Below are 25035 nucleotides of genomic sequence, written 5' to 3'. Positions count from 1 at the left end.
ATTGCACAAATCAACAATACTGTATTGTCAAGTGCTACGCGATAACAGATGATTATTGCATAAATGGTACCCTTTAAACAGGTCTACAAAAATCTAGGCACACATAGTCAAGCTAATGAAGACCAAATAATGAACCCGGGCAGAATCACCCGGGCAGTGTTGCAAGGCTGTTTGGGTATGCCCAGGGTTTCCCCAAATTCTGATCTGTTCCTGCTGTGGGGCCCTGGCACCTTCTTTGGAAACACTTGCTCTGAAGCTAGTGTTCGAGATGAAGACATGGCGTCTTTAGGAGTGACCTTGCTTCCTAAGGGTCTCTTCCACCCATCACGGAGCTTTAGGAAAATCTCCCAGGAGAGGTGATGCAAACGTGTTTTTGCAGGGGGGTTGGGGTGGAGGGAGTCCACCTCAGGTAGCCTCCGCTTGAATCTAAAAACAGCACCTAACGGCCTTCAGGATAAAGTTCACCTGTCCCATATTTCAAGATTTTTTTTTTAACTTGACACTTGAACACTATATATTTACAGGGCCCAACACGTCTTGATAAATGTGTGTATCTTGGTACTTGGTGCAAGCCTTCAATCACACATGCAATACAACACGTATTAGCAATTTTCTGTGGAAAGCACATTTATGTTGACTTTCCTACCAGTTTTTAAGTAATTACATACACACTCACACTGAGACACCCCAATCTGTAGTTTTGCTATCTAAGACTTCAATTTCCAGAGGTCAACTCTGGTCTGGAAATATTAAACGGAAAATTCCAGAAATTACAACATCCATAAACTGCGAAGTAACTTATTCTAGCGCAGTTACAACTGCTCCGTTGATTGTCAGTTGCTTTTCTTCATCGCTGACAGTGTCTAATCTATGAATTAAACTTCAGCAAGGGCGTAGCTAGGAAAAAGCACAGTACATGTGGCACGGTTTGGCATCCCAGGAAGGCTTGGGACACACGGCCCACAGTGGAGCAGGGGACCCCGACACAGTCCCAGAGTGATTACTGGGACGGCAGAGTGGAAACGTGCAGGGCTCCACCCAGGATGAAGGGCTCCAAGTCCCTCTGCACCCCATCACCAAGTTCCAGATACCTGTACCCCGCTCGGACAAGAGCATTTATCTCAGCAGTCCTTTTCCACCACTAGGTGTGATAAAGAGTTAGCAGGTTTTGCTCCTGCAGCCTTGGTATCTCACCAGGTGTCTATTTCATAGCAATCAGCGCAGAATCCAACAAACCTGCGCACAACCCGGGATGTTTTAACGCAACCAAGCGCCACTGCGCTGTGAAAAACGAGCGCCGCCCCTTGGCCGCGAGAGGTACCGCCTCCCGTGCTCTGCGGTCCAGCCGCTTTCTCCACCTCTCAGGTTGCTACTCTGCAGTTCTGTGAGGCTAGAGACTGCGCAGGTGTCAAGGCGCGCCACGCTACTGGACAAACTTTATAATGAACGTCTGACTGGGAAATTTCATCAGGACAGAAGGAGCTACAAGTGACCTTTAGTACTGGCCACCTTGTGTTCTGCCTGGCGAGCGTGCTAACTGCCATCAAGTCCCTTGTGCAGGAAGGCGTGACACGTACAGATGCAAATTCCCTATGATGAATGCGACCACTAGGCATATCTAAATTCTACCAATGAACTTAGTTTTTAAAATTCCCTCGCGCACTAGCTGGCAGTGATGTCCACGTGTTTGTCTCAGGGGAGATGGGCTCCTGAGGCATCAACTTTAACAACAGGTTAAGCCCCACTGCCACCTGACCCGGACCTGCGCATGAGCCACGCAGACAGCTGCAAGAGCCGCAAGGGGAGAACGGCCTCGCGCTCTTATCTCCCAGGCTCCTAGGGAAACAGCAGCGGCCTGCGGGCCCTGATCAGTTCTCCTTCAGAACACCAGGCACAGACCAGGAGGCACACAGGCGAGCGCTGCATATGGAGACCCTTTAGGAACACAGATGAAGGACTGGCTAGCTGTAAATGTCAGAGAGGATTTGTGAGCTGCAGAAATTCCCCATACGCTTCAATATATTCAACATTTTTAAGAGAACTGATCCTTTCGAGGGGCTCCTTAAGAGCTACGATTTATTATATAAAAGTGAGGACCTGGTCAAATAGTTTCCTTACAATGGCATAAAAATAAATTTAAGAGTCTTAAAATAAGTAGCAAGTATGGACTTACCGTAACTGGGTAAGATGCACATGTTAAGAGGAATCATTAGCAGAACTATGCATCCCAGTGAAATAAAGGGAATCTCATAGCCAAAGGATTGATATAAGAAGCCACCTAGAGGAGGACCTACTACCAGCCCCAGTCCACTGAAAACCTCAAGACTTCCCTGAAAATCAAAGAACAAAAGAAAGTCAAGTTAATGTATTTCACTTGAGAAATGAACAAGGGTAGCATTTAAAAAATATTCTGCTTCACAAGTTACACAGATACACAAATACACACTCAACCTAAGATGCACAAATAATTTCAGTCTAAGTCTACATATTGAGAATGTAAAATAAGACTAGAAAAATAAGCCATGCATAGAGACACATACTGAAATCCCAGCACTCTGGGTGGCTGAGACAAGAGGATTGAGAATTCTGTCTAGGCAACTTAGGGATTTATGGTACCCTGTCTCAAAACTTAAAAAGAGAGAGAGAGAAGAGAAAAATATAAAAAGGGCTGGGGATGTAGCTCAGTATGAAGGTTCTGGGTTCAAACTCGGTGCTGGAAAAAATAGCAGAAATTTTAAATAAAATTCAGGAGTTTCTAATTCCAGTTTATATTTTGAAACCAGGTTTTACTATGTCGCCTTTGCCAACCTGAGACTCATGACCCTCGCTCCCGAGCAGCTGAGAATTCAGGTGAATGCTTCTCTGCCTCGACTCATTTTCAGTTCTTACAAAGGAGAGGTTTTCTAATTATGATACCACTTAGAAGATGTCAAAAGAAATGGTGATAAATTTTATAATATAAAAAGTGCACATGGAAAAACAAGGCATGTGAGAACAAATGAAGAATGGGAGAAATTAATGACAAAGAACTAATTTCCCATAGACATCCTGAGCAATGCAGCTCATCAGTGAGAAGGACAGTGAGAGCTCAATGAGAAAACAACAGAGGTCGGCTGGGCATGGTGGTGCACACACCTAATCCCAGCACTTGGGAGGCTGAGGCAGGAGGGTCATTGCAAATTCGAGTCGAGACTAACCTGAGCTAAAAAGTGAGCTCAAGGTCAGTCTGAATACATAGCAGAACCTAGTCTCAAAAAGCCAAAAAAAGGAAAGGAAAAAGGGCTGGGGACTTAGCTCAGTGGTATAAGCACCTGCCTGGCAAGTGTAAGGTCATGAGTTTGATCCCCAGTACAAAAAAAGAGAACAAGAGAGGGCCATGGACAGTTGACATATAAAATGTAATACAAACAGCACTTAGAAGAAGCACAAGATCACTCTCATCTTTTTAACAGAAATGAATCAACCATTTAAAACTCAGGACACCAGATTTCATTAACCACTTATCAAAACTCTCTCCTGCCAGGCTATAGGTGTTAATGATCCACCAAGAATTGAAATAAGCTAGGTTATATCTATATGATAAAATAGTACACTCTGAGTAAAGAAGACTAAACTAGTTTCCTCATTAATGTAAGTACAGTAATATTGATCTCCAATATTACTTCCTTGTTAGGGTAATCATCAAGGTGGTGAATGACGTGGGTAGGTGACATCATTTGTGTAAAGAAAAGCAAAGAGGAGAGGAAAATCATGCTATCTCTCAGTGTGTACGTGTGTGTGCTCACACGTACATGTCTGAAATCTCTCTAGAATGAACCTGGAACATCTGTGGATTTCTTAAAGCGGGTAGAGGACTGAGAACCTGACAGCAGGTGTGCATAAAGCTGAACAATCACTCAAGTATATTTATTATATTCTGTATTATTTCCTGTGTTTTTAAATTTTGTACCATGTAAAATTATTTTGTGAATTAAAGTTAAAATAAGCAAAACACTATTCTGGAGAAAGTAGTTTCCTATGAAAGAAATCACAGCACTTTAAACATTTTAAACGCTAGCTGTTGGGGGTTTGGAACAGACAGTCACCTGTGGCTTGAACAGAGTACACAAAAGTACTCCATTAATAGATTCCAAATCTCCCAGAGAATATAGGAAATGAAGAGGTAAAAGGAGAAGCCGGTTGGACCACACTGACCTGTCAAACTGCCCACTCGGGGAAGACCAGAGGAGCAGCTAAAGGCCACAAATGGGACACTCTTTTTTAGAAGTAGAAATCAGGATATGAAAATGAAAACACAAAAGAATGGAGAAAAGCAGGTATAGAAGAATGCACTCCAAGCTTTATCTTGGAAACACACACAAAAAATATTTCTCCATTCACTCAAAAGAACATAAGAATTGGTGGCCTCCCTACCAGCACTGTTGCCACGTTATTTGGAAAAGCCTTCGTGAGGATTGAAGATGACGCAGTTATTGATGCTCCGAAGCCTATGGCATCTATTACTCTCACTAGAAAACACATGGCAATAAATATCGGTCCATCAGGAAGTTGGTCCATGACACTGAAAAGAAATAGGGCACTTCTTCAATGCCAAGCTTTTTTTTTTCTTATTTTTACTGTACTTGTTGAAAACAGCAGTGCATCACCTGCAGTTACTGTAATAAATCTTTGTAGATTATATTTTTGAGCAATTGTTTTACTTTCAGTCTTTTTCTAGTGACAATTTGATTCATAATGACAGATTATTGGCCTTATATGTTGAGATAATTGATTCTCTGCATGATAATACTGGGCAGGGCCCTTCCTGGGGCTTACTATTTATCCCTCTGTTTCCATGGAGACTGGCTCCAGTATCCTGGTGAGGTACCAAACTCCAAGGACGCTACAGACTCGTATAAAAAGGCATTATATTTGTGTATGAAGCACACATACCTATCTAAATTTGCTGTAGACCAGTCTGGTCTCCAATTCAGTGTCCTCCTGCCTAGGGCCTCTTCTTAGGCCCAAGGCTCCATTCTGCAAGTCTAAGGCTCTCAGGAAAGTGGCAGTGTCTTCCTCGGGGACCTTGGGGAGCCATCTTGCCACCAAAAGGAGCGAGCTTATTCACGAATAAAGCATAGGGGAAAGCAGAGCCCCAAAGCTGAGAAAGACTTCTGATGACCTTGCTTCCCCACTGTATCTGAATGTTTTTGAATTGATATTTCAGGACAAAATTTCACTTTTTTACCTATGGCAGAAAGTTTATATGACTGAAAAAAATCATAATTCTTATCACTCGGTCATGGAAGAGCCCTAAAGGGGTAGATCCAGTGCCAATTTACTGGTGATCCCCTGCAGGGCACCTGAGATCAATATCATTCTTCTCTGTTCTCCACTCACCCAGCTCCTGCCACCAGTAGTCTCAGTTGATGTATTCCACAAAAGGATGGTACTGGTCTGTTTAAGGAGCCATTAATATTTTACATTGAAGATAGATATGAAATCTGTTCAATTTCCCAAACATCTCAGAAAGTGACTTACCCAAAAATAATCGTAACGCCTCCCGAGATAAACATTCCTGCTATGAACATAAATTTTGCTCCAATATGTACAAGCTATAATAAATGTCAGAGAAGAGTGGTAAAGGATTACTTCCACAAGTCTATACTCACATAAACAAACACGCTGTATGACTTTAAAAGAATGGTGATATACAGTGCTTGGCAAACATGGGGGGAGTCCAATCCACCCTAACAATGGGACGCTTATCAATGGCATCAATTATAAAACTATAATGGGGGTTGGGCCGGGGATACAGCTCAGTGGGCACAAGTGCCTGCCTGGCAAGCACAAGGTCCTGAGTTTGATTCCCAGTACCAAAAACACCAAGCCAACTGTAATGGTGGTTATTTCTGAATTCATGGAAATTGTAGACTACTAAATACTTTACAGTTTTTGAGAATTAAAATGTGTACAGGAACTTTAATACTTACGTATTTTCCAAATATCAAAGATGCCAAAAATTCAAACAAAGCATAACACCCAAAAAGTACGCCAATCATCGTATTGCTGGCTCCCTTGTTTTCAGCCTTTGAAGAAACAGAAATGGGAACAAAGTTTGAAAAACAAAATAGCATCAGCCGAAAATTTTTAAAAAAGGAAGACAAAATTAAAACATCATCATCTTGTGACCTGTATGGGACGCTGTATAGTAACTTTAAAGGCTATTATTTCTTTTTTTTTTTTTTTTTTTAAATCTTTTTCCTTTTTATCGGTACCGGGGATCGAACTCATGACTGCCTGCTTTCAAGGCAGGCGCTTATGCCGCTGAGCTAAATCCCCAGCCCCCTAAAGGCTATTATTTCAAAATCAGTGGTGTAAGGAAGGAGAAAAAGCTGTTTCTAGAGAGTAAACACTAGTCTCTGACATGAAAATAACTCATTTACACGTCCTCAGTTGGCAAAAGTCAGAGAATACAGACACATAAAAATATCTGTGAGAAAACACAGGCTGGAATTTGGGGTCACAGTACAGAGGAAACAGCTGACGCAGACTCACTTCCATTTTACATCACTTTTAGTTAGATTTGTACTCAATAAGGACAATCAAAAACCTCTGATCAGTGAAAAGCTCCCATGAACTGGCACACGGGTCACACCAAGCGTCCTAGGGCTTGGTTCCCTGCTTCTGCCACTCACCTTTGGAGAAACTTTTCCTTCCCAAAATCAACAATGCAGAAAAACAGATATTTCCTGATATCCCACATGCTTCCAAGCCATGCGTGGTAGTTTATTACCCGGAAATCATATTTGTGATTTTAGCCGATGCCACCAGGAAGCGCTGAGATTTGTGTTTATTATAACAATATTCCCTTTATAATTTTAAATGCCATTGTACTGATGCACCACTGAATTCACATATGAACAAATAAATAGGGACAAGATTTTGGAAACCTTTTCTAGTCCTGGAAATACAGCATTTCCTTCTACTAGGCCGTGGCTATAGAAATGGGAGAAGTTAATATATGAGTTTAGTCAGGGATGGTGGGACACCCCGCAAATGCTCACTCCTGAATGACTGAGGTGGGAGAATCTAGAGTTGGGGGTCAGCCTAGGAAAGTTAGTGAGACTTTGTGCCAAAACAATAAAAAGGAGGGGCTGGGGATTTAGCTCAGCGGCATAAGCACCTGCCTTGCAAGCAGGCGGTCGTGAGTTCAATCCCTGGTTCCGATAAAAAGAAAAAAAAAACAATAAAAAGAGATGGAGATGTAGCTCAGTGTAAGAACGCTTGCGTAGCATCCGCAAGCCACTGCAGCCAATCCCAGTACCACGAGAAAGAAGTTTAATTATTTAAATACATGGTTTGCATCTTAGCACACTACGAGTCTCGAAGCCTAAACCACATACCTGTGTTCTCTTGGCCAGTCAGTCATTTAATGAGCCCTTTCTGGGTGGTAGGCACTGTATCACCAATGCTTACGTTTATATTTATTCTCTTCCCAGCTCTTCAAATAACTTTACTCTTACATAGCAAAGCACATACACTCAAAATCCATTCTCTGCAACAGCCATAACTACATTCTTTACCTTTATAACTACAATTTATACCTTTATAACTACAATTTGTTCGTAGGGCTGAGAATCAAACCCAGAACCTCAGGTACCCTGTTACTGAGCCAACATCCCCAGGCCTCCAACGACAGCTGTAAGACAGATTTTTCTCTGACCCTTTCCATGGAAGAGACCATCATCCTTTCTCCTTGCCTTTTCTAAGGGTTGCTTCTCATGCCTCTTTCAATGAGTTCTACACGTCTCTTAGCGTCATGTCACAGGAAATCAGATCAGGGCTGAATGGTCCTAGATAAACTTTGCTACAGCCACGTTTACTCAAGAAAGGCTGCATATGTGGGTGAGGCCCAGAGAATGGGCCCACGGCACCACAGTACTTGCTTAGGTGATTCCAACCTGTAATTCTATGAGCTTCATAATTGACTATGTTCCTTCCAGGTACTAATAATCATATGAGCTAACAATGTGGAGATGGAAGAGGTATCATTATTAAGATCCTTTTAATAACACCCCAACAAAAGATTATCCCACAGATAGACTGGAATTTGAAATCCAAATTCTTTTTATAACAGTTACCTCAAAGAGAGGGTATTATCAAAAGAGACAAGCTACAGGAAAAATGTTCATTGCTCTAATTACATGGATTCTTAGTTTCACAGATATGAACAGCATTTGTTTCTAGAATCTGGCAGAAAGTATATAGTTGTCATAGGAACAAATACTTCTGGGATATTCATTATGGGTCAGAGCCTCTACTAAGTGCTATTTTGCATAAAATGTAACAAAAATCAAATAAAGGCTGCATTGTTAGCTGCCCTCATTCACAGATAAGAACAGGTACTTGCAAAGATTACCCCTCACAGAGCCAGTCCAGTTACCATGGATTGGGGGCACGCTCCCAGCACTCAACCCACGTGGAGCGGTGACACAGGATGCCCTAGAATCACACGCCACGGTAGCAACCAGACACCACTTTTGTAATACAAACAAGATCTGGCTTCACACAAGAAAAGTGACAATGACATTAAGAGCAATTTGTGGTTCACAAGTAATCATCCAACAGTGGCAAGAAAAAACACCCATAAAACAAGACTCCGGCACCAGTGTGTGGAAAGAACGAACCTGTCTGTCTTTTGCCTGATTCAAGCTGCCCACTTAGAACACACTGAACGAACAGTGAGATTTTACCAAGGCTTTAGTCAACGCAGAATTTTAATAAGCAATGAAAGGGGAGAGCCTAGGAAGTACACATGATTTCATCTTTTTTTTTTTTTTTTGGTACCAGGGATTGAACTCAGGACCTCACAGTTGCCAGGCTGGCGCTTACGCGGCTGAGCTAAATCCCCGACCCTGACTTCATCTTTTAAAGTTAGAATGTTCTCTCTCCCAAATTGATTTTTTGTTCCTTTCAGCCTTTACCATGGAAGTGAAAACATTATATCAAAAACTTACAAACATGTCCCCTCAGCCTGGTTGTTTTTTGGTCCCTGCTCCACTTAGAGAAAACTAACATTATTTGTGGTCACTGTGTTCCATGGGGCTGGGAAGTGCCCAGTCAACCAGCTCCTCTCTTAGCCCCACAGGTGCTAGGACATCATTTTGCATACATTTTGGTTTTTATTAATGGTTCCTGGCCCATACCCCTGACCTGCCTTGTCTGATACACACCCCAATGCCTGAGGTAAGAATGCTGCACAGTGAGCCCAAGAAGCAGCTGTACCTGCAGTTCTTGGTGAGTTTTTCCACCCAGTCTCTGAGCGGTCACACCTCTGCAAGGAGGCCTCTGGAAACCCAGATGGACCAGCATCCTAGTTGCCGAACCCAGGAGGGTCCTCAAGGGTGGTGCATTCAGAGCCCAGGGAAGCTCCACACCACCGCTGCCTGCTCACCCAGCACATCTCCTCCTCTGCATCCTTTAGAAACCTGTAAGCATCAGCAAGTGTGTCCCTCAGTTCTGTGTCCATTCAGGCAAATCAACTGACCCATCCAAAAGGACGGCTTGCATATAGACCCCATTGGAAAGCACAGACAAAAACCTAGGCTTTCCATGGTTTATTAATGGTTCCTGGCCCATACCCCTGACAGGAAGTGGGGAGCAGTCTTGGGAATTGGTGCTACCAGAGAGAGGGTAGAAGGTGGTATCAGAACCGACTTTGGTTAGAGAACACGCAGCTGTTGTCATCTATAGCTGAGCTGATTGGAGGGGAGAAACTCCTGCACCATTTGAAGCCACAAAAGTGATGTGTATTGTAAGTGTACAGCAGGAGAGATGGAATTTGCACTGGTTTTCCCTTCTAAGAATGTAATCCTATCAGATTTTAGGTCCTTAGACTGCTGCTACAGTCTATGAGAAATTCAAGTCAGAAAAATTAATAGCTGGATGTCTGGCACCCGTCTGCAACCCCAGCACTTTGGAAGACTGAGGCAAGTAGATGACAAATTTGAGTCTTTTAGCTGGACAACTTAGAGAGATACTGTCCAAAATAAAGACAGCTGGGGATGCAACTCACTGTGAAGTCCCTGGCACCAGGGCACAATACTGAAAAGAATTAAGTTGGAAGGCGGGTGAAGGACTAGGTTCCTAATTCCAAAATATTAATAAATCAAAACACCAGAAAACAGAGTTCCCATCCTAACCACCAACCTTTTGCAGTAATGTTTAAATCTCAGTTACCCAGTGTACCTACTTTTTTCAGTGGCAGACAACCAAATAAAGCTCAATCAAGTAAAGTAATGAAAGAGAAAACCTGTCCAAGAAAATTTTTCTTAATAAAACATTGTTCTTTCGAAACTTCACAGCTTTGTAATTACTTTCTTGACTCCCGTAACCTCAGGATCATACTAAACACACAAAAAGCCCGATTGAACTATTGTACCAGGCTGGGTAAACTGATGATCATTAACCTATCCTTGTAACAGATGATCTCACCCTGCTAGCTAATTGGAAGAATTGCCAGGGTCTTCTGTCTCATTTTTGTACCTCCTTAAAAGTCCTGGACCACTAGAGATCGGGGCCTGATATTCTGGGAATGATCCTGATCAATGCCTGTTGACATGAATAAATTTGCCTCCAAAGCCTGAGTGTCCTTCCAGTGTTTTTGCTTGGCACTGCATTAATGTTCAGTAGGTCAGTTATATTTTAGGTAATTTTCCAAGAGGATGGACTTTCATTTTGTCTGTTGTATTAAACAGTCTGTCTTTGTTACTTTCTCATTGCTGGAACAAAACACCTGACACCCACAAGTTAAAGGAGAAAAGGTTCATTTCAGCTCACAGTTTGTAGAGGTTTCAGTCCCTAGTAAACTGGTTCCAATGCAGGATAGTACAGCAGAGGGGTATCACAAAGGAGAAACAGCCCATGACAGGGCAGGGAAGAAGGCAGCAAGCAGCAACAGGCAACAGCAAGCCTCCCTTTATATTTCTTCTAGGCCACACCACACCCAGGGTTAACCTTCCCATTTTCTACACCCAGAACTATGCTAGGCCAATTAGTGGGCTAATCCCACACATTCTTAATCTGAGTATTACACACCATGATCCAGCCACCTATGAAATGCACCCTTATCAGGACCTGAGGCACTGCAGGGGGTGGGGGTGACATGTAGATACAAGTCATAACACAGTCCATAAGAAGTAATTCTGGGGCCGGGTGTTTAGCTCAGCAGCACAAGCACCTGCTGTGCAAACTCAAGGTCCTGAGTTCAATCTCCCGTACCAAAAAAAAAAAAAAAAAAAAAAAAAAAAAAAAGAAAGAAAGAAAGAAAAGAAAAAAGAATTCTGCTGGTTAAAATTCTACACATTATCTATACTATATGAAAATTTTATGTATTCATTCATTTATTGTGATGCTGGTTACTGAACTCAAGGCCTTCACACTGAATCACATCCCTATCCTTTAAAATTTTTCTCAAGATACAGTTTCATTATGTTGCTAAATTGCCCGGGCTGAGCTTTGGGCTTTGAATTTGTGATCTTCCTATCTCAACCTACCAGAGTACTGAGATTATAGGATGGGGCACCACATCAAGGTATATACAGATTTTTATGCTTGTACAATGCAAAGTGAAATAATTGAAAGGGATTTTTAAAACACAGAGTTCATAAGATACAAAAATGTTTCACCTCCTTGGGGAAAAAAGGTCCGAGGATAGAATATGCCATCATGGAGCCCAAGTTCATGGAAGCTGCTGAGATCAGTATAAAAAGTTGATCCCTGGAAAACCGTCTCGGCGTCTCTCTTGAACTTCCTGCAGGGACATCACCTTGAAAGCAAATACACTGAATTACAGGCATGTAGCTGGGACTCTTGATGGAAATATACAAATGTCATTTCTGTGCAGAAATGATACAGTTTTAAGACATTTGTTGAGCTCACAGTCATTTTAAACACAGCACAAAGGACCAACGGGAAAACAATCCTGGAACACCACGATTTTGAGGACACTTCACTGTCATTTATACACTGTTCCCTAACTAGAATTTCCACGCAGAAGTTATGAAGCCACCTGGCTTGCTTTGCCGGTTGCTCTGGTGTTTCCTAAGTCCCTTCAAGTTGGACAGGAAGGAAAGTGATCTCCAAAGGGTAAAGCTCTCCGAAATAAATGCCCCTTTTTCTTCTAAAATCATTAACTTCATCTACCACATGCACTTGTTGGATACATGTGATGTTAGCTGCTTACTAGGAATTTCGGGACCCTACTAAAGTCAAGGGAAGTGTAAACAGCAGAAAAGTCTCTCAACAGGGAATTAATACAAAGTCATCCTTCTGCAAAGTGCCACTAATCTGCAAATCACTCCTTTCCTTGTATTATTGTTCTTTTGTATCAATTCATTTGACACTGGTTCCCAGGGTTAAATTGTCGTTTAACAAAAGGAAACCCAGAACGGCTGGGATTCAAACTTTCATGCAAATCCACTAGTCATTTTTTTTCCAATAGCCATTTTTTTAAAAAAAACAGAATAATCCATTAGAGAAAGAAAGCTTTTGTCTGAGAGAAAGCAGGGGTCCCCCCCAGTGGGTCACCAAAGGTCCTGCCTTTTCCACAGATTTTTATAGAGCAAAACCACGAAGTGGGGCGGGTCCATAGTGGGGGAAAATGGGAGCGTGTCAAATGGCAGGCGCCATTAGTCATTTTTAAATAATTGGTTTTGAGAGAAAAATATACAGTGGTTTTCCTGACTGTGATTTTCCTGATTGCCGCTGTAGTCCAGGAAAAATCAGTGCAACGTGAGGAAGCCTTAAACGTATCTGTAAACTTCTAAGAGGAGCTGATGAATGGAAATGAGAAAATGGTAAAAAGCTATAACGGTGAATAAAGATAATGCTTTGGGCTGTCTAATGTTACACTGTTTGAGTGCCCGGGTCGGAGGCGAGGGAGGTGTCGCTCCGCAGGCAGGCGGGTCTGGACCTCTGGTGTGGCCCTGAGCCCCCGCGGTCCTCCTGCTCCAGCCGCAGAGCGCTGTGATCAGCGCGCACTGCGCGTTCTTAGACTCCTAAATACACTGACCCGACGCAGAGCTTTCAAAGAAGTCGTGAAAGTAGCGCATACAGTCCCCCAACGCCAGAGCAAAAAGCAAGGCGGCCCGCACCCCAGGGCCAGGCCCTAGTCTCGCAGACTGCTCGGAAACAAACCCCTCTGGCCTCTGAAGCCACCTGGATCCCCGCCTGAGCCGGGCCTGCACCCCCGCGCCCAGCCTCGCCAACCGGGTCACCTCCTGGTTCCCCAGAGTCCCGGGTGGCGGACGTGTCCATGCGTGGTGCGGCGACTCCAGGTCCGGATCCCAGCCTCGACCGTGGATCCAACTTCCTCTGAGGGACGGAGCGGCCAGCTGCGAAAGCTCAGCCTAGCTTTGGCATCCCGGCTCCGCCGTAGCCAGCGCGGCCCAGCACCCTGCAGAACCCAAGGTCCCGGGGGACGGGCGGGGGCGGGGTTGAGTGAGGTGGGGCGGGGCCGCGGGTGAGTCGGGGCGGAGCCGCGGGCGGGGCTGATTAAGGGGAGGGGGCTTCTGGAGGGGCGGGGCCTTGGGGGATGGGATTGAAAGGCTAGGGGCGGGGCTACTGGATGGGGCGGGGCTAAGGGAGGGACCGGGCCTGAGCCGAGAAGCCAGGCGCTTGACTCTTCTTCCCCGTTGATTTCCTAGACTTTCTTGGCTGTCATCTCTGTCCTCTAGAGCTGCGTGTGGATTGTAGAGAAGAGGGGCCGAGGGTGTGCCTCCTGCAGTTGGGCACTTCTACCTTAAACGCACAAAAGCAAATTAGAAAATTAGACTCATACTCTTTTTAAGAAGAGTTATTTGACCCTATGCAAATCAGACAATGTTTGCAATCTTTGAAGCCAGTTGCCAGTGAACGAAAATCAGTTAAACTATATGAAATACCTCGAGGAAAGGTTTGGCATGAGTGATGATTACCGTGGAGGAAGCCTGACAGGGTGGCTAGGAGGGCCCTGGAGGCGGATGCTGGGTTTCATGCAGGGCCCTTAAGAGCTGTGTGACGTTGGGCCCGGTTGACTTCTCCATGTGCACAAGTGAGATTATAAAGTTTGCCTTGCAGGGTGGGTGATGCGCTGATAAGGTTTCTAAATGTGTGGCTGCTGCCCTAATCTCACCTTCACAATTCCCGGGCACAAACACGTACACACATGCACACAAACACACACACACACACACACACATGCCTTTTCCTTATTTATTATTTGCGAAGGCCGAAAATTTGGAGACTGGGAAAATTGCTTTGGGGGCTCATGCAAAAGACTGTGGAGTTCCCACCTTGTGCCAAACATTGTAAATTTAGAGACAAATGAGTCCCACCCAGCCTCTGCCCTCGGTAATCCTCCTTTTGGCAAATAAAGCCGACAGTAATAGTTAAGTCCAGTGCAATGGGTTTTACAATAGAAACCTGAAAGGACTGTGGACTGGTAAAATGACTCCTGTATGGCTTCTGAGGAAGTAATGTCACCCTTGACCTTGAAGGATGCCTAAAGCTCCCAAGAAGCACAAAGCTTTAGAACCACCCAAGTGCAAGCTTTAGCTCTGGCAAAGCTTCCCCATGTGGTCCTATGGAGCCTTTGTGCTCTAACCCATGTCAGCTTCTCCACTCTCATTTAACTCCGCATTCTCTGTCCGATCTAACATCAACCCGCAGAAGGGAATCTGCGGAATTAGTTTTTACATCAGCATGCTTGCTCTGTTTTTCAACAGGCCTGCATGGCTGATCTTCCAAATTGGCTCTCTACTTATTACTCTTTTTCTGTTCTACATTTCTTTGCTTTCTTTGTTCCTTTCCATTTAATAGAAAGTTTTCCCAACTTTCTGTAGGCAGTCTTTCCGCTGAAGTTTTCACTTCTGTATTTCCTTGTCTCTAGATCCATTCCTCTCCCCCATTAGCAACCAGTCTTACGTGCTTATGCAAATCTTTTTGTTTGGGTATGTTTTCATAAATGTGCATTCTTGTTTTGAAATAGTCTCTCTTTAATTTACATAAAAAGTATTGTGATGTGCTTGTGTGAATGTGTATTCTGACTCTCCTCTCCACTTCTAGTTTCTGCCTCTCATTCGCTCTCTAGATGATCAAAGTTAACGTTAAAAAACCCATGTTCCTGTTTTGCATGGCTATGTCCCAATAAACCAATCACAAGTTCAAACTATCATAAATGAAATGTGTACTCACTGCATCAAACCCAGGGAACATCATGGCTTAGCTTCACAGCATGCTGTAGAGTACATCTTTAAATTCATCCACCATAAACCTCTGAATTACTGTGCTACTGAATTACTCCTTTTCTCAAGCTCATCCAACAAACTACCATACTTTGTAACATTAAAAAAAAAAAAAAAAAGAAAGAAAACCTACAATCCTAGGGTAACTGTGCCACCTCATTGAGCCAAATATATCAAGATGTTAGAAGGGCCCCACTCCCTCTGCAGATTTGGAAATCTACTTCTTTCCTTCCCAGCTTCTGGTGTCTGCAGGGCTTTTGTTATGCCCCTATTCCTCCAATTTCTTCCTTTGTATTTGCCCTGCTTCCCTTCACCTGAGATGTGATCTCTCTTTGTCTCCTCCTTCTTTTCATTCTTCTTTTCTTTTCCTTTTCCTCCTCCTTCTTTTTGTTCTTCTTCTTTTCTTTTCCTCCTCCTCCTCCGTCTTTTTGAGACAGCATCTCGCTATGCAGTTCAGACTGATCTTGAGCTCACTTTGTAACACAAGCTGGTCTTGAACTCAATGATGCTCTGCCTCAGCCTCCTGAGTGCTGGAATTACAGGCATGGGCCACTATGCCTGGCTTTATCACTTTCTTCTGAAAATATTTTGATGGAATTTAGGAACCTCCTGGGAAGAATTCCTCATCTCAAGATCTTCAATTTAATCACATCTCCTCAGAGCCTGTCTTTCATTCTTTTTTCCTTTCTTTCTTTCCTTTCAAATAAGGTAATATTTACAGGTTCCAGAGTTTAGGATGTGGACTTCTTTTGAGGAGCAATTATCAGCCTGCCATAGTATTCCTAGTTTCATATGTTCATGTACATATTCCTAGTTTCATATGTTCATGTATATATAAACACACATTATGTTTAGAAAGTGTTTGGGACATTTTAATAAACTTTATAGTATGGTCTTGGTCCAGATGCACCTCTACAGAGAAATCTGTGTTTACCATCTCATCCAAAATACAACTCTAGTCTCTTGACCTGTCTTCATTTTCTTGCTAGCACTTGTATCAGTTAATATGCAATGTTGTTAAAGAAAAAAATCTTTGACTTATTTCAGGAGAATATGAACTTGTCAATGTTTATGAAGCACAAAGAATCATCAAGGACATCACACAGCACTCGGAGGAGACGCCCTGGGCTCAGGCCTTAAGTGGCCCAGGACTCCTGCCACCAGACTGTTGCGACACACGTCTGCATATGTGAGGGCAACACCAGAAGAGCCAGGCTGGAGATCCAGTACCTCACCTCAACCCTGCTGCGCTAGAATGCTGTCATACTTGACAGTGGGAGTTTTAGGAGGCAAGGTCCGGTCTTCTAGTCTTCTGCCAGTCAGATGCTGAGACCCAGTGTGTTTGAAATCAGGTTGTGAAACTTTCCAAGTGTGTTCTTCTCTTTCAGGAGCAGTTGAACATTCTCAGTCCTTTGATCTGCTATACAAATATCAGATCAGATCTCAAATTTCCCAACCCCTGGTGGGATGATTCCTACTGAGACATTTTTCAGAGCATAGATCATCCTGACGAGGTTTATGTCTAAAGACTCCTAAATGTTTTAACCCATTTACTTGCTATCTATTTATGTAGACGTCCTTTCATTTCTCTCAAAATATTTTGCAGTTTTTATTGTGCAAGAATTATATTCTCCATCTTGGGGCTAAGGATTTAGCTGAGCGGCATAAGCACCTGCCTTGCAAGCAGGCGGTCGTGAGTTCGATCCCCGGTACCGATAAAAAGGAAAAAAGACAAAAAAAAATATAAAAAAATAAAAAATAAAAATAAAAGAATTATATTCTCCATCTTAAATTATTCCTAAATATCTTAGTTTTAGAAGCAATTAAATTGTTTTACATTACAGTTTCCAATCATTTACTGATTGTACATAAAAGTAAGTTAATTTCTATATTACTCCACTATCCTACAACCTTGGCAAACCTCACGCTAGCTCCAATAGTTGTTCTACAGATTATTTCAGATGTTCTATTAATCAACGGTGTCATCAGGGAATAGAATTTTAAGTCCCCCTTTCCTCAGTGTATGCTTCTTTCTTTCACTTCCTTCACTGCATTTAGACTAAGCAGTAAAATGTTGAATTAATGTGATGAGAATGGTGAAGCTCACTTTGTTCCTAATGGTAGAAGGCATAATTGTTGATACATTGTGTCAATTTGATCCTGTTGAGGCCAGGATCCTCACTTTGTAAACATCCTTATCCTGTGCAAGAGGTGGGCACTAAGATGGTGTGAGTGTTACACTCATCCTAGGAGGTAACAGCCTGTTTACAAAGTAAGGGAGAAAAAGAGGCTTGCTCTACATCTTCTGCTCCTGTTAGTTTTGCAGTCTTATGCAAATTTGAACATGACCCCTGTGTCATGTCACCCTGCCTTGGAGCCAGCTGATTATGAACTGAAACCTCCACAAATTGTAAGTTAAATAAACCTTTCCTTCCTTAATTTTGGGGGCTGGGTATATTGCCCCAGCAATGAAAAAAAAGTAACCAAGACGGAATTTGGTACCAGAGAAAGTGGGGTCATTGCTGTAACTTTACCTGACCATGTGGTTCAAGCATCTTTGGGAATGGTTTGTGGGAAGAGTTTGGAAAGATTCAGAGATGTTGCCTGAAAAAGTAGAGCTCAGGCTGTACCGTGTGTGAGCTCCTGGTCAAAGACCAGAAGACCAGAAGGCTGATAGAAATCCTGTCATTAAAGTTCACGCTCAGGAGGTTTCTGCTGGGAAGAAGAACTGCAATGGGTGTTGAACTCCAGAGGATATGTGTTATGGCTTGGCAAAAGTTGATCTGTATTTTGCTTATGTCCAGAGACGTTGCCTGAAACTAAGATTAATGGCAGTCGACTAATTAACTGCTCAAAGAAATCTCAAGGCAGTCGAATGTTGGGGCAGTGGCATGGCTGTTGTTGGGGGCTTTTTAGCCAGATTTATGTTGAAAATCAAGAGCAAAATATGCAGCAGGATGATTCAAATGTTGTGAGTTAGAAAGGATGCTCCAGTAAAGTTGTGAACTGCAAATATACAGCTGGGGAGATCTTGATTGCTGAGAAGGAACAGGAAAATATAAAAGACGGCCTGAGGGCATCACAAGAAGCTGGTGTCTCCACCCTTTGTAGTCTCATAACTGCAAAAGTGAAAGACTTTGCTCTGAGAGGAAAGCTGCAGAGTGCCAGGTTCCAGAATGGTGGCAGCACAGAAAATGTGTTCCTCACAATTCAATTCAGAGTGCCCAGCAATCCAGGCACTCAACCCCTGTAGCCAAGAGAGAGAAAAGCCAGGCTATTGCTCCATCTGGCAGCAGACCTTGGAATTATCCACATGGTGCTGGTTTTAGGTGCATGCAGAATGCAAGAGTGGAGGGGATAAAAAGGCTTTGACCTCAATTTCAGAAGGCCTGGGAGGCCAGGCACTGAGCCCCCGAGAAAGCAGTGTGTGAAGCTGTGAGTGGGAGCCTAAAGATGAAGTGGAGACTCCAGAAGTTTGGAAAATCCAGGAACATGGATCATCTAAGAAAAGCCACATGGAGAAAGCAAAGCAGGCTTAAGAGAGAAACCGGGAACTGTAACCACCAGAAGTGCAACAGGGGTGGAGTAACTCAAACTCTTTGGAGCACACAGTTTGTCACAGATTTCTTCAGATGCTAGATGTGAAATTACATAATGTTTGCCCTGCTGGATTTTGGACTTTCTTTAGTCCCAATCTTTTGTATTACCCTGTTTGTAACTTTTGGAATGAAAATGTTTAACTTGTGCCATTAAATGTTGGGAATATTTAACTTTGTTTTCATTGGTATAGGGGCTTGCAGCTAAGAATTAATTTCACATCTTGGAGGAGATTTGGGACTTGGACTTTTCAGTAATACTGAAACTGTTAGGACTGTGGCAACTTTTGCAGATATACTAAGTATTTTTGCATAAAAGGATACATTTGAGTCTTTGGGGGGCCAGGGGTGAAATGCTGTGTGTGGTTCCAATGTAATATAATGTTGATAGACTCAATACTGGTTCTTAAGGACTGTTAAACTTGTGTTATAAGGTTCAAATTGTGACATGATAATAAGCATGCCTTTGTATCTGGAGACTTGTTTAAAGAAATGTGTCTGATTGCTGAGTTCACAATAGGTGAGCTGTAATGGTTGATCCATGGTGTCAATTTGAGAAGTTTAGAAGTTCAGTGAAGTGGTTCAGCAGGGAGCCAGGGTCCTCACTTTGTAAACATCCTCATCCTGTACAAGAAGAAGTCACCAAGATGGTGTGAGTGCTACACCCGCGCCCTTGAGGGTGGAAGTCTGCTTACAGTATGAGGGAGGAAAAGAAGCTTACACCCCCTCCTTTGCTCTTGTTGCTTTGCTTCTTCTGCTGCCTTGAACTGTGTCCCTGTGTCATGCCACACTGTGTCGGAGACAGCTGATTATGGACTGAAACCTCCATATACTGTGAGCTAAATAAACCTTTCCCTCTTCAACCTTGGGTCTCAGGTATTTTGTCTCAGCAGTGAAAAAAAAAAGTAATCAACACAGAGGAAAATATTTGTTCTTTCACCAAGAAGTAGGAAGTTAGTGGTCAGTTTTTCATGGGTGCTTTTTTTTTCAGATTGAAAAAGTTGATTTCTATGTATTGATGTGTACTGATGAACTTTAACATGAATTGGTATTGAATTTTATGAAATGATATTTCTGCATTTATAATAAATGAGTATTTATTCATATATATTTGGGTGTTTTGTTTTGCTTTGTTTCTTTTCAAATCTATTTTATTTTAAAGAGCAAAAATATTTTAAAGAACAAAATTTCAAGACACAATAATTAGGGCTTAACAATGGTATATACATTGTATATTGTTATCTTCCAATCATTTGGGGTTTTTTCCCCTCTATTTTGTTAAAATAGTAACTTTCAATCAATTTTCTAATGTTAGTATAACTTTGCAGTTTGGGGATAAACTCAACTCAGTAAGGATATAATCTTTTTTTTTTTAGGATATAATCTTTTTGTATACTACTGGATTCAGTTTGTCAATATTTTGTTACTCTTTGGTAAATTGTTCTCAGTAATCTTAATCTGTAATTTCTTTTGTCAAGCTTTTATGTAAGACACAAAGAACAAGTCAGAATCTTTTCCTCCTTCACATTTTGTGGATGAATTTGAATAAGATTGGTCTTATTTTTTCCTTAAGTGTCTGACAAAATTCAACGTTTGATAAACATTTATATGCTAAGCATATTGACATTTATGACCTTGTTTTGTGTCAAATTTGAGTATGTTACAAAATTTTAAGGGGATTTTGCATCCCATTTAAGCCATAAATTTATTGGCATGTTTTCATTGTATTCTTTTATTAATTTTTAATGCCTACAAGAACTGAGGTGATACAAATCTGATCATTCCTTGAACTCACTAGGTGGTTCAGGCTGATCTCAAACTCACAGTCTTTGTCCTCTACCTGAAAGAGATATGGCTAAAAGAATAACAAGTAAATTACAGCAGAATTACAAATTTTTTTTCAGTGAAACAAAAGCAAGACAATCGTCTGTCATGGTTTGGTGAGGAATCTTCAGATGATCATCAGTAGCCTCTGCTTAAAGATTTTTGATGAGTTCCTGTACCCAGGTCCATGGAGTGATTCTGTGGCCACCATTCCTAATCCTGACTTCTCAGCAACACCCTGTGAGCCATCCAGTACCTTTCTAACAAATCCATTTTCAATCCCCATGCTGAAAGTATATGCTATGCCTTGCAAACATATGCTAATAAAAAAGAGTAAGTAATAAAGAAAATTGTTCCTTTTATTCATAGCTTATTTTGTTGCTTAAAAACTACAGTCAATATAGTATTATCATACTTTCTACACTGAGAATGATTATCCTACTTTTGAAGAAAAAAATCATTGCCATTTACAAATAAAGACGTCACCTGTAAACTGAAGACACAGGAGCAAAGCTGGCATCATCTACAACTCAGGGTCAAGTGGCAGTAGAAGGAAATCAGAAAATAAATATGGCAGACAGCGTAGCTGTTCAATATTTACTAACAATTAAAATTGCTCCAAAAATAATGATATAGGTTATCCACACCTGCAGAGGGCTTGAGGGTGTCTCCTTTAAATCCTTACTGCATTCCACTGAAGAAGCCTTGAGCCCCAAGGCTGAAAGTATTTTGAGGAGGGGAGAGAGTTGCAAAATGACAGGGAGGAGAATCTGTACCAAAGAATCCTTGAATCACAGTTTTTCCTTTACACTCATTCTTGGTGTATAACAGCTGTAACCAGGACTTTGCTTTTTAAAGTAGCCCTGATCTAGGATGGTGGAATTGGCTTCCTTCCAATAATGCTCTAAAAAGTGCAACTCTCAAACCATCTCGGAACATGGGAACCCTTCTTCAGTGAAGCATCACAGAGACAACAGCTGTGCTGCTCCACAGGAAACAGCGCTAGGATCTGGAGTCCCTGTGCTCTGGCCCTCTTTCATGTCAGTAGCATACATTTTACCACTAGTGTTTGCTCTGTTCACCAACTGTTCTTATTCTTAGATGTAAATGACCACCTCGCTGGTTTATAACGAGTTTCCTTATGAACATTAAATATTCTTTTTTTAGTCGGGTGTGGTGGCACACTCCTGTCATCCCAGCATTTGTGAGGCCAAAGTAGGAGAATTGTTTACAAGTTCGAGACCAGCCTGTGCTACAAAGTGAGCCCAAGGCCAGCCTGAACTGCATAGTGAGACCCTGCCTCACAAAGACAAAAATAAATAAATAAATATTCTTTTTGTTTCAAATCCACTTTATCCAAAGATAAAAAGAAGAAGAAAAAAACTACAACAAAATTTCAAAACACATGGGGCTGGGGATTTAGCTCAGCGGCATCAGCACCTGCCTTGCAAGCAGGCCGTCATGAGTTCGATTCCTGATACTGATAAAAAGTTAAAAAAAAAATTTCAAAACACATCAATCAGGGGGCAATAATGGTACATACATTGTGCACTGTCATCCCCAAATCATTCTCCCAGAGCACATGACATCTGTGTTCAATTTGAACCTTAGGTATTCTGGTTTTCTTCGAGAGTGTGTTTCGTCTCCATGAACTACGACTTAGCCCTGCAGTGAGCAGGTCCAGTATTCAGACAGTGAAGCAACAGGAAGAGGAGGAAACCGCCTCAGTGCACGTGATGTGAGAGTTGTCAGAACTGAAACTGTGATTTTCTCACATCATCACTATCGAAAAGGAAATAAATAAAGCCAAGAGGTTGTTCAGGAAGGGCTCCTGTGCTTAACTCTCTGATGGTAACTATCACAAAAGGCTGTCGGAACCACAAGCTGGGAGAGAGGCCACTGGACTCTTCTCCCACAAGGACAATTGTGTGGCAGCAATCTCATGCATTTAAAGACTGACAGCATTCTTGTTATTACTCAATGTGACCAAGCATCATGCTTCAAAACACCTGACATAATCCTCTTCATTTTTCTCTTTGATTTTTTTCTCTAACTTGCCGCAGCTTCCTTGAACATGCCCATTTGAAAGCTGAGTGATTCCCAAATAAATATCACTGGTTTTGGGAAACCTCTGTTTTTTTCTTTAAATTTACATTGACATTAGGAAGACTTATGAGACTTAGATGGAAATTACACAGAACCCATAAGATACATGAACTACTGGCATGGGTTTCATGCTTGGCTATGCAATTGTCTAGTTCCATTCTCCTCTGTCACCTTTTTTCATTAATAAACTTGTTTTGCAGTTACAGCTGTAATGTACTAACTTTACAAGTTTAAACATTTTAAACATTTTACAGCCTTTATTGATCTATTTCCCTACTATTACTCATCCATCAACTGTCTTATTTTTAAATTATTTTTATCATTTCTTCTCTTTCCTTCGATTTTTCCTTTGAGACAATGGGCAAATCTTTCTATGACTAATTTTTCTTTACTGTGTTTAAAACTACAGTACAGTACGTGCTATATAGTAGATGAGGGTTAGACCTATCCTGAGCTATGAGGTTAAATCTTTTCTGCTACTGCTTAACACTCTCTTCCATCCACTGAATTTGTGTTTAATCTCTACCCATGAAGCTCGGGACATTTTATGTCTTCAAACAACAACAAAAAAGGTCATTTGGGATACCCAAAGCCTCCAAGTATGTAATGCACTGCAAATGCTAATTTGTTAGTATTCAACAAGACTTTCCTTTTGCAATGAAATTTACCCATATGCTTTTTTAATCTTATTAAATGAATTCATTTAGTATACACTTTCAGTGAATCCAATAGGCAAAGGAGTAGACTATGTGCTGGGTAATTTAGGACAGGAGAAAGGTAATATTTAAGTACATTTCCATCTATTTCCATATGAATTTCTTCATAGGTTATTTATACTTCACAGGTACCGCACTAAACACCTTAAAGAACTGTCACAACAATATTCTAGCAGTATCACTACTGTATTGAAATGTAGTTTGCTACAGGCTGCAAAGTGAGCTAGAATTTTTAGCTTAGTTTAGGAGTGCCTGAAAAATGTAAAATTTTTAGCATACAAAGGCCCAGCTTTCTTCCCTGCTCTGGACTTCTAAGCAAGATTTTCTGCAGTTAAAAACCAAAGAACTTTTCTGTGTTTAATCTGTTCTAGATCTCCTTTTGTTTTTCTTCTTCCTTTTTTTTTTTTTTTTTTTTTTTTGAGACAAGGTCTCATTTTATAGCCCAGTTGGCCTCCTACTCCCAGCAATCTTGCTTCAGTAGTGCTGGGATTACAGCTGTGCACCACCATGTCTGGCTCTTTTCAGCATTATAAATTGAAATATGCTCCTTCAAAATCTCTATGTTGAGGCTGGTCATAGTAGCACATGCCTGTAATCCCAGCACTTCAGAGGCTCAGGCAGGAGGATCACTGTGTGTTTGAAGCCAGCCTGAACTATATAGCAAGACTCTATTCTAAAAAACAAAAACAAAAACAAACCCCATAAATTTGTATGCTGAAGTACTAACCCACAAAACCTCAGCAAAAAGCTTCATTTAGATTTAATCAGCTAAGACAAGGCCTATTGGAGAAGGGCAGGCCCCTAAATAAGCAGCAATAGAAAAACAGACATGTACACAGAAACAATGTCATTGGAACTTTGGAGGGTGTCACCTAAGTCACAGAACACCAAGGTTACCATACAATCTCCAAAAGCTAAGCAGCAGCAGATTCTCACGGCCTCCTCAGGAATTAACCTTCCAACGACTTGATCTCAGGTTTCCAGCCTTCCAGCTGTACAATGACTGCTTTGTGTGTCGCCCTTCAGGCAACATCTACACTTAGATGATTCAGGGATCCAAATTTTGATTGCTGCCTTTTCCCCTGCCTAACTGCAATCTTCCCTTTAACGATCTCATGTGCAAAACGTTAGCACAGTCATTGAGACAGAACCAGTGGTGTGTTGCCAAAAATGAAATGTAGCCACCCTTGAATTTTCAGTGGTCTCTCTGAATTATTCAAATGGCTGGATGGTTAGAAGCAGAGGCTGGGGATAAAAGAGCAGTTTCCACACTTACTGGTGCTCTGATCTTGGGCTACTGTCTAAGGCTTGGGTTCTTTACATGATAAAGAGGCTAACACTGGTATTGCAACATAGGGTCTCTACGGCAAAGAAGAAAATACATGATAAGAATTTAGCACATAATAGCATTTTCTATTATTATTGTTGTTCCCAATACAAACTGTAGAATTCTTCTTCGTCATCATGGTCATCTTCTTTTTTTTCTTTCATTTTTGCAGTGCTGCAGATCAAACCAAGGGCCTCAAG

At 41.8% G+C, this 25035-nt stretch overlaps 1 protein-coding gene and 1 long non-coding RNA gene across 4 annotated transcripts in view; one reads left to right on the top strand and one right to left on the bottom strand.

Annotated features, from left to right (window-relative positions):
• The window catches only part of Slc18b1 (solute carrier family 18 member B1), a 28528-nt gene extending 15045 nt beyond the window's left edge, over positions 1–13483 (bottom strand). The window contains exons 1-6 of one of the 3 annotated variants that reach the window (XM_063233465.1): positions 13260–13483; positions 11670–11809; positions 5973–6068; positions 5521–5594; positions 4414–4561; positions 2174–2330 (exon numbers count right to left, since the gene is read on the bottom strand). In XM_063233465.1, the coding sequence (XP_063089535.1) occupies positions 2174–2330; positions 4414–4561; positions 5521–5594; positions 5973–6068; positions 11670–11809; positions 13260–13299 (655 nt within the window). In that variant the 5' untranslated portion in view covers positions 13300–13483. The other 2 variants (XM_063233466.1, XM_063233467.1) reach the window with 2 other exon arrangements.
• On the top strand, positions 13321–19725 carry LOC134472224 (uncharacterized). The gene is made up of 2 exons (XR_010042116.1): positions 13321–13452; positions 16314–19725. It is a non-coding gene; the product is annotated as an uncharacterized LOC134472224 (long non-coding RNA).
• Positions 19726–25035: the final 5310 nt, after the last annotated feature.

Source organism: Cavia porcellus, unplaced genomic scaffold (genome assembly GCF_034190915.1).
Source record: "Cavia porcellus strain 051 isolate PalLab524CR breed Dunkin Hartley unplaced genomic scaffold, mCavPor4.1 scaffold_22, whole genome shotgun sequence".
Classification (NCBI taxonomy): Eukaryota; Metazoa; Chordata; class Mammalia; order Rodentia; family Caviidae; genus Cavia; species Cavia porcellus.
The sequence above is the reverse complement of the archived record's forward strand: the minus strand, read 5'-3'. Positions and strand labels throughout refer to the sequence as shown.